Source organism: Canis lupus, chromosome 27 (assembly GCF_003254725.2).
Source record: "Canis lupus dingo isolate Sandy chromosome 27, ASM325472v2, whole genome shotgun sequence".
NCBI lineage: Eukaryota > Metazoa > Chordata > Mammalia > Carnivora > Canidae > Canis > Canis lupus.
The window spans coordinates 21,945,311-21,956,048 of record NC_064269.1 but is presented as its reverse complement, the minus strand read 5'-3'; the positions used below and the strand labels follow the sequence as shown (position 1 = coordinate 21,956,048).

At 37.9% G+C, this 10,738-nt stretch overlaps 1 protein-coding gene across 1 annotated transcript; it reads right to left on the bottom strand.

The window, feature by feature from the left end:
* Window positions 1–1,859, bottom strand: LOC125753878 (60S ribosomal protein L4-like). The gene has a single exon (XM_049102892.1). It carries the CDS (start codon window positions 1,479–1,481, stop codon window positions 78–80), a length of 1,404 nt encoding a protein of 467 aa, XP_048958849.1. The 5' UTR covers window positions 1,482–1,859; the 3' UTR covers window positions 1–77.
* Between the last annotated feature and the right edge of the window lie 8,879 nt (window positions 1,860–10,738).

Below are 10,738 nucleotides of genomic sequence, written 5' to 3'. Positions count from 1 at the left end.
TGTCTTTGATCAGGTCTTTATTTAAAATTAGCTGTCCAAAATGATTTGAGTTTTATGGAATAAACAAATATAAGTTTTTAGGCAGCGAGCTTCTTCTCTTCCGTGGTAGGTTTCTTTTCTGCAGGTTTCTTGTCAGCTGCTGGTTTCTTGGTAGCTGCAGCCTTTTTTCCTACCACAGGTTTCTTCGGCTTTTTCACACCAACAGTTTTCTTTCCTTTCTTCCCTACCGTGGGCTTCTTGCCTGGAACCCCCTTCTCCTCCGATTTGGCTTCTAAGGCTGCTGCCGCCTTATCCATCCGGAGTTTGTGATTCTTGGCCTGGCGAAGAATGGTGTTCCGGCGCATGGTCTTTGCATACGGGTTTAGCTTCAACATGATTCTTAGGTTCTTCAGTGGATTCTTCTTCAGGACTCTACGATGAATCTTCTTGCGTGGTGCTCGGAGGGCTCTTTGGATCTCTGGGCTTTTCAAGATTCTGCTGAGGTCTGTATTAAGCATCTTATGCATGGGAAGGTTGTAGTTACTCTTGAGGGAGGCAGCCTTACGCCAAGTGCCATACAGATCGTCTAACTTGCGGAAAGCACTTTCAGTCCAAATGCAGAAACGTCCCACATGCCCACCAGGAGCAAGTTTCAGAATGTTCAGCTTGCTTACATTGAGTAAAGTAATTCCAGGGATGTTTCTGAAGGCCTTGATGATACCGTTGTCTTCGTTGTAGATGATGCAGGGTCCCCTGCGCTGGATACGACGACGGTTTCTCATTTTGCCTTTGCCAGCTCTCAGTCGCTGAGAGGCATAGACCTTCTTGATATCATTCCAGGCTTTAAGTTTCTTAAGAAGCAAAACCGCCTCCTTGGTCTTCTTGTAGCCTTCAACTTTATCTTCAACCACCAAAGGAAGTTCAGGAACTTCCTCAATACGATGACCTTTAGACATGACCAGTGCTGGTAAGGCTGAGGCAGCCAGGGCAGAGCAGATGGCGTATCGCTTTTGTGTTGTGTTCACTCTGCGGTGCCAACGGCGCCAGGTTTTGGTTGGTGCAAACATGCGGCCTCCACGACACATATTTCCAAAAGCACCCTGGCCAGAACGGTGAGTCCCACCGCCTCGAACTCGGGGAATTCGAGCCACGGCTCTGCCAGTACCCCAAGACTCAGCACTGGTTTGATGACCTGCTAATTCACTGACAGCATATGGCTGTCTGTTGTTTTTGCGCAAGTTGGTGTGAACAAAGTTCACGATATCGGGTCGAATGGGAGCCTTAAACACAGCAGGCAAGGTAACATTTTTGCCGGATGATTCCCCCTTTTCGGAGTACACAGATATCAACGGACGAGCACACGCCATCGCGGGGAGAGGAGAGTCATTTTGGTTTTGATTTGTATTTCCCTGATGGCAAGTGATGCAGAGCATTTTCTCATGTGCATGTTGGCCATGTCTATGTCTTCCTCTGTGAGATTTCTCTTCATGTCTTTTGCCCATTTCATGATTGGATTGTTTGTTTCTTTGCTGTTGAGTTTAATAAGTTCTTTATAGATCTTGGAAACTAGCCCTTTATCTGGTAGGTCATTTGCAAATATCCTCTCCCATTCTGTAGGTTGTCTTTTAGTTTTGTTGACTGTATCCTTTGCTGTGCAAAAGCTTCTTATCTTGATGAAGTCCCAATAGTTCATTTTTGCTTTGGTTTCTTTTGCCTTCGTGGATGTATCTTGCAAGAAGTTACTGTGGCCGAGTTCAAAAAAGGTGTTGCCTGTGTTCTTCTCTAGGATTTTGATGGAATCTTGTCTCACATTTAGATCTTTCATCCATTTTGAGTTTATCTTTGTGTCTGGTGCAAAGAGTGGTCTACTTTCATTCTTCTGCATGTGGATGTCCAATTTTCCCAGCACCATTTATTGAAGAGACTGTCTTTCTTCCAATGGATAGTCTTTCCCCCTTTATCGAATATTAGTTGACCATAAAGTTCAGGGTCCACTACTGGATTCTCTATTCTGTTCCACTGATCTATGTGTCTGTTTTTGTGCCAGTACTACACTGTCTTGATGACCACAGCTTTGTAGTACAACCTGAAATCTGGCATTGTGATGCCCCCAGATATGGTTTTCTTTTTTAAAATTCCCCTGGCTATTCGGGGTCTTTTCTGATTCCACACAAATCTTAAAATAATTTGTTCTAACTCTCTGAAGAAAGTCCATGGTATTTTGATAGGGATTGCATTAAACGTGTAAATCGCCCTGGGTAACATTGACATTTTCACAATATTAATTCTGCCAATCCATGAGCATGGGATATTTTTCCATCTCTTTGTGTCTTCCTCAATTTCTTTCAGAAGTGTTCTATAGTTTTTAGGGTATGGATCCTTTACTTCTTTGGTTAGGTTTATTCCTAGGTATCTTATGCTTTTGGGTGCAATTATAAATGGGATTGACTCCTTAATTTCTCTTTCTTCAGTCTCATTGTTAGTGTATAGAAATGCCATTGATTTCTGGGCATTGATTTTGTATCCTGCCATGCTGCCAAATTGCTGTATGAGTTCTAGCAATCTTGGGGTGGAGGCTTTTGGGTTTTCTATGTAGAGTATCATGTCATCAGCGAAGAGGGAGAGTTTGACTTCTTCTTTGCCAATTTGAATGCCTTTAATGCCTTTTTGTTGTCTGATTGCTGAGGCTAGGACTTCCAGTACTATGTTGAATAGCAGTGGTGAGAGTGGACATCCCTGTCTTGTTCCTCATCTTAGGGGAAAGGCTCCCAGTGCTTCCCCATTGAGAATGATATTTGCTGTGGGCTTTTTGTAGATGGCTTTAAGATGTTGAGGAATATTCCCTTTATCCCTACACTCTGAAGAGTTTTGATCAGGAATGGATGCTGTATTTTGTCAAATGCTTTCTCTGGATCTAATGAGAGGATCATATGGTACTTGATTTTTCTCTTGCTGATATGATGAATCATATTGATTGTTTTACGGGTGTTGAACCAGCCTTGTGTCCCGGGGATAAATCCCACCTGGTCATGGTGAATAATTTTCTTAATGTACTGTTGGATCCTATTGGCTAGTATCTTGTTGAGAATTTTTGCATCCATGTTCATCAGGGATATTGGTCTGTAATTCTCCTTTTGGTGGGGTCTTTGTCTGGTTTTGGAATTAAGGTGATGCTGGCCTCATAGAACGAATTTGGAAGTACTCCATCTCTTTCTATCTTTCCAAACAGCTTTAGGAGAATAGGTATGGTTTCTTCTTTAAACGTTTGATAGAATTCCCCTGGGAAGCCATCTGGCCCTGGACTTTTGTGTCGTGGGAGGTTTTTGATGACTGCTTCAATTTCCTCCCTGGTTATTGGCCTGTTCAGGTTTTCTATTTCTTCCTGTTCCAGTTTTGGTAGTTTGTGGCTTTCCAGGAATGCGTCCATTTCTTCTAGATTGCCTAATTTATTGGTGTATAGCTGTTCATAATATGTTTTTAAAATCGTTTGTATTTCCTTGGTGTTGGTAGTGATCTCTCCTTTCTCATTCATGATTTTATTGATTTGAGTCTTCTCTCTCTTCTTTTTAATAAGGCTGGCTAATGGTTTATCTATCTTATTAATTCTTTCAAAGAACCAACTCCTGGTTCTGTTGATCTGTTCCACAGTTCTTCTGGTATCAATTTCGTTGAGTTCTGCTCGAATCTTTATTAACTCTCTTCTTCTGATGGGTGTAGGATCTATTTGCTGTTTTTTCTCTAGCTCCTTTATGTGTAAGGTTAGCTTTTGCATTTGAGTTCTTTCCAGTTTTTGATTGGATGCTTGTATTGCTATGTATTTCCCCCTTAGGACTGCTTTTGCTGCATCCCAAAGATTTTGAACGGTTGTATCTTCATTCTCATTAGTTTCCATGAATCTTTTTAATTCTTCCTTAATTTCCTGGTTGACCCTTTCATCTTTTAGCAGGATGGTCCTTAACCTCCACGTGTTTGAGGTCCTTCCCAACTTCTTGCTGTGATTTAGATATCATGATGACACTAAACTCATACCTTTCAATAGTAACTCTGAACGTGAACGGGCTTAATGACCCCATCAAAAGGCGCAGGGTTTCAGACTGGATAAAAAAGCAGGACCCATCGATTTGCTGTCTACAAGAGACTCATTTTAGACAGGACACCTACAGCCTGAAAATAAAAGGTTGGAGAACCATTTACCATTCAAATGGTCCTCAAAAGAAAGCAGGGGTAGCCATCCTTATATCAGATAAACTAAAATTCACCCCAAAGACTATAGTGATAGATGAAGAGGGACACTATATCATACTTAAAGGATCTATCCAACAAGAGGACTTAACAATCCTCAATATATATGCCCTGAATGTGGGAGCTGCCAAATATATAAATCAATTAATAACCAAAGTGAATAAATACTTAGATAATAATACACTTATACTTGGTGACTTCAATGTAGCTCTTTCTATACTCAATAGGTCTTCTAAGCACAACATCTCCAAAGAAACGAGAGCTTTAAATGATACACTGGACCAGATGGATTTCACAGTTATCTACAGAACTTTACATCCAAACTCAACTGAATACACATTCTTCTCAAGTGCACATGGAACTTCCTCCAGAATAGACCACATACTGGGTCACAGATCGGGTCTGAACCGATACCAAAAGATTGGGATCGTCCCCTGCATATTCTCAGCCCTTGAAGAATATTCAAAGGCTCCTGAAACTGGTACTCAGGATATTTTCTGTTTCTGTACCCTCCTCCTCACCATCCACCCCTTTCTTTAAGTGGTTATGGGGTATTCTCTTTTAATATCAGCCAGGTAAGGAAAGTACAAGTGCCCATAACAAATATAATATATCAAGAACATGAATAAGTTCTAGCCCACATTTAGTCAGTGAACATTTCTTGATGCCTCATGAAGACACTGGACTGATGTAGGGGATTTGGGAGTACAGAGAAGAGCAGGAACATTATAAAGAAGGGGAGGTTATAGTTCTTAGCCTCCATAAACTGAAAACATGTTTGAGAGGAATAGCTCAGACTCATGTGAAAGGGCAATGATGAATTAAGGCGATATCTAATGAGAAGTCAAATGAGCAATATCAAGTCAGTGGTGTTTCTACAACTCCAAACCCACTCCTGGTTGCATGGCCTTTGTGCTTGATGTTCCCTTAGCCCACAAATTTCTTCCCTCAGTGCTCCACATTTTATGCATCTCTGTGCTCAAATGTCACGTTAGCAGGAGGGACTTCATCCTATCCAAAATAAGAGCCCCTATTATCTGTTTCTTACCCTATTTTATTTTTCTTCACAGTTATCACATCTGGTATATTTTATTTCTCTGTTTGGTGTTGTCTGCTTCACTTCACTTCAATGTAGGTTCCCAAGAGCAAGGACTTAACTGTTTGCTGTTGTATCTCAGGGCCTAGACAGCTTCTGGTACATAGTAGGACACAATAAATATTCGCTGTTTGAATGAATAAGTGAGTGAATGCTATAGAAGCTCAGAGTGGTAAGAGGAGACCCATGGTACTTACCAGGTGGTAAAGAAACACTTTGTAGTCTGAGGTTTGAGCTGGGCCTTGAAGAGTGTTTCTCATATGTAAGACCAATGAGAAGAGTATTCTACTTGTCTTATACAACTCAAGTGAGATTCCATCTTCTCAAGCAAGCCTCGTTGGAGCTCTAGGGGCTCCCTAATTCTTCATGTTCTCTCCAATGGTAGAGTTCACTCTAGTGTATTTTATCTCCCATTTACTTGTCTGGCTGCCCCAATAGAATATTAGCTCTGGTATGATAGAGGCGATGCCTTAGTCATAGTTGTATATTCAGTCATAGCATAGATCTTGTTAGCCTCTGAAAATACTAGTTGACTACGTAATTTATTGAGCTAAATAGAAAGCTCATGTAGAGAAGTGGAAAAATGTAATATGGACCAAATCATGGTTTGTGGAGCTGAGACACGGAGTTTGGGTTTTAAGCAGGGAGATGCTATGATAATCTATTGTCTTAACAAAGGCCAATATGAGCATGTGTCCATGATGAAGCAACAGAAAGAAGAGTTAGCCTGAGAGACAAATTATAACCATATTGCAATGCCCTGGGCACAAAATAATAAAGGGCTGAACAAGCCTAGTGGCAATGAGAATGTTCATGAAGGCACAAATGTAGCCAAATTCACTAATTTTATGTTAAGAGGAGCCATAGATGAGTGCACGTGTTAAGCCTGGATGACTGTGAAAGGTTGATGCAGTCACTCTAGCTCGTGTTCCAAATCTTAAGCCTCTTAAAAGAATTTTTGGCAAACTATTCACTATAACGGCACAATTTATTTTAGTATACTTAATGGTAGACTCCGTCAGAGTTCATTTATACAGCCTATACTCTGATATTAAGCTTTTAAACAAAACTTTAAAATTCTAAGATCAAATTTATTTCCTGATTGCTGGTAGTTATCTATAAAAGAAGTTAATTTGTAGGAGATAAAGGTAGAGATAATAAAATATTAAATTTCATCAAATTCTTCTTTGGAAATATCACAGAATTCAGGGCTTCAAGAAACCTCAAAGCAGATAAAGCAAATAGGATTTCTTTCTCATGAGAATCTAAGGCTGCATGGAGTCAGTGATTCATGGGCTAGGCTAAGGTAAGGGGTAGAAGAGATGGAAGCACAGATTTTTTTTTTTCTCTTTCCGCCCTAGAGATCAGCTCTGGTGCCTTCTCTTTGTCAAATAAGAACGTTGCAATAAGTTGGAGGGAAGTGAGGAGCTACTCAAGGTCACAGGGCTGATCAGAGGCATAATTAGATCTGGAACTCAGATTTCTTGATTTTCAGGTAAGAAGGCACAGTAAAAAAAATAAATAAATAAAACAGTACTTCTTAATAGGAATAGGTAAGCTTTAGAACCGAGGCACAACTTTAGTCCTCTATATCTCCTTCCTAACAAAGAGGAAAATAAGCAAAGAATAACCAGAAGTATTTTAGAGATAACAGGATATAAAAAATCTGAAATGCTAGAAAATCCATGGGAAGAAGAGGGTCAAAGGTAGGGAGGGTCTCAACTGGTTACATACCAATTTTCTCCTTTGTACTCTGAATCTGGAGCTCTATCATAGTCATATTTTGCTAACCAAAAGCATATGTTGCTTAGAATTATGATATTAGACCTATCCTTTCCATGCCTGGTGCAGTTGCATTTTTTTCAAACATGGATAGATCCAGAGGTACATATTACAACATCTTAATTTAGTTTTGCTTTTCTCTCTCGTCTCTGCTTTTTTTCTTCTTTGATTCAGTTTTTAGATCTCTTCACATGATAGCAAATTAGCCACTATCCTATCTTCTTAACAACCACAGCCAGAGGTCTCTTCAAAGTTGCAATAAATGCCTCCCAAATTGAATTTCATTGGCTTTTATTATGTCATAGGGCTTTCTATGAACCAATTGTTGTGACTAAGGGGTTATTGTCCAAACATGGGCCATGTGTCCACAGATAGAATGAGTAGATTGGCCAGTCGCATCCAAATTTCATGGACCTTAGTGAGAAAGAAAGTTTTCCTAGAGAAAAATCAGTATGCTCTTTGTAAAAAAGAGAGAAATAGGTGTTGGCTACATATACCTTGATGGCAGCTGTGTCCACTATAGCCGTCCAATATACCAATTAAACATAGTTCAAGTCAAAGTGTATTCCCTCTAAGGAAACATGTGATTGGAATTAGGCCTGGAATGTTTTAATGAAATGAAGCAACTATACAGATCCTGTTCCACATCTCTTCCTTCTTTTCCTTTCTCTGCATATCCTCTCTATTCTTCCTGAAATATTTGTTCAGCTTAAGCATAGTGTTTGCTTTCTTCTAACTTCAGCTTGTCAGGGCTTCAACTATCTCTCACTGTGTTCTTTTAGCTTCTGCACTGGCTGCTAATCGCCTCATTCTCATTAGTTTGCTAATTCCAAATTCCTTTTTTTTTTTTTTTTAGATTTTATTTATTTATTCATAGAGATACGAGAGAGAGGCAGAGACACAGGCAGAGGGAGAAGCAGGCTCCATGCCGGGAGCCCGATGTGGGACTCTATCCTCGGTCTCCAGGATCACACCCCGGCTGCAGGCGGCGCTAAACCGCTGCGCCACCGGGGCTGCCCACTAATTCAAAATTCCTAAGAAAGAAAACTGTGTAAAATCATTGCGTGCTCATGTCAAAGGTGATATGCTACAGGCTAGACATTTCAATCTATGGCTTGCCTACCAGTCCAGCGCTAGTTCTTATTCTAATAAGTTTAATGAAGGTGGAAAAAAATGGTCTTAACACCCTTAGTCAGAATATAGGCAGTGAAATTTCCTTTTGTAAAGTGAGCTGGAAGAACAGGTTTTGTTAACCAAGCACAGTATTGACCTAGTAGCTTCACTTTACACCTTCTAGTACCCTCTCATCACCCACTCACACTGCATTCTTCCTTGGGAAAACATAGGCAATCAAAAAGGGACTACTTCATTTTCCCATCCACAAATCACCAACCTACATTCCTTTCTAAGGCTACACTTACCACTTGTGCTCTGAATCCTATCCCACTCCTCTTCTCAAGGATTTCCCTCTAACCATTATCAGTTTTTCAATGTATTATGTATTTCTCTGTTTTATTATCTGTGTCTTCCAATTTATGTCTTTCCACTAGAAAATAAGCTCCTTGAGACAGGATGCTATGTGTTTCATTTGATACTATTTCCAGCATCTAGATTAGTTATCCACAATTAATTTTTGTTGTTTGACTAATTTGAGTGTGGCAGCTGCTCAAAAATAGAACTACTCTTTCTCTTATTTCCTTGCTTTAAGTTTGTTCTGCATTTATCTGGGAATAACTTCTGTTTAGATAATTTTACTATAAACACAATACAGATAAAAATCTATTTGGTGGAAAGGCATCTTTGTTTTGTTAATCTTGAATATAACTAATATACCAATGTGTATATGTTTTCTAAAAAGATGTGTTTTCTGATGTATTTCTTCAAAACCTGCATAACTTAATAAGTCCAGAATGTTCTCAAGTTGATGATCTTTCTGTTATGTATATTTCAGAAATAAAATAAATGAAATTAAAAAAACTCTTATGGAGCTTACAATCTAGTAAGATAATCAAAGTTATGTGTGGAAAGATGCTTAACATTTTGGTTTATAAAATGAATTATTTGAAATAATCCAAATGTCCTTATCAAAATGCCAGTCAAATAAATCGTAATTGGTGAATAAGGATATTTATTACAGCATTTCTGTAATTAGAAACCTAAAATAAAATAATAACCTTTTTTTTTTTTGGTTTTCTGACTTAAACACTCAGAAAAGAGTTATTTCACAATAATTTTAAAACAGTAATTTTTCTGTATATCCTGGGTAAGAATATAGACTAAGGACAGAATAAATGCAAAACAAATCTTCTAAATATCAAAATTCTATTCAATAATCATAATGTTAACATTAACATATTATTTTTCTGAAACTATAAGATAAAATAAATAAATAATTATATTATTCCATTTAGGAACCAAAGTTTTCAGTGAAAGTGGAATAAGACAAATATAAAACAAATAAGTAAAAATCCTGTAGCTAAATTTGAATTGGAAATATTAGTACAGACTTCTTAACTATTTTCCTAGCTTTGACTACCAAAAAGATCTAGAAGCAATGGTTTAGCAACTAGACTAGAGATTCTAAATACCATTCTCCATTAAAAGGAACCTTGGAGAAATCACAGATGTCCAGATCCAGAGCAGGAAATACACAAGATGAACACAAAGCATCTCTTGCTCTAGTATGTCCTGAAAAGAAGTCAGGAACTAAAATGCTCTCACCACCCAAAGACAGGATAATTTGAGAATAGAAAAAAAATAAAGCAGTAGACTTGAAACATATTAAATATGTTTTAAACCACAAAATAATACTTTTACAATACTATTTTTTAAAAGTCCATTGGTGAACTTTGCCAGATGTTAAGGAGTTAGCTCATTATTCTGATTGATAAAGGAAAGAATCAAGCATTTATATATGTACCTATTCTATACTTCAAGATAAGCAAATACATACTTAATGTAGAAGATCTGTCCTTTACAGAAAAAACTCCAGCTAATAAATGAAGAAATAATTATAAAATTGCATTATCCCTATTTTGTAACTCCTAATGAAATAATTGATTTAGGTGAAGATCACAAATAGTTGCTAAAATTGTTAGGTGAAAAATTGATGAGATGAAAAGATTTGGCTGACAGTACTTTAAAAAATCAATCAATCACAACAAGAGAGACAACTAAAGAAAAACAAACAGAAAAAGATGAACCTATATATTAAAAGAACACTGGAGATATAACAACAAAATGCAATATATAAACCTGCTGGGATCCTCATTAAAACATACCAACTGTTAAAAGAGCAGACAGAAAAAAGAGAGATGAAATTAACATATATTCTCAAAACCATTATTACTTTTTCCAGAAGGGATATTATGTTTGGGAATATGTTTTTTAAAACCCAAAGAATCCTTATCTTGCATGAATTCATAGTGTAGTATTTACAAATAGGTGAAATGATTTTTGAAATTTAGTACAAAATAATCTAGCATGTAAACTAGGGAAGGGAATGGGGATAGTAGGGGAGGTGAAACAGATTAGCCTAAAGCACATAGCTATTGAAGCTGGGGGGATGGGTGCATGTCAATTCATACTTTTTATATGTTTGACAATTTCTATAAAAAACATTTGAAGAAATTATCTCAA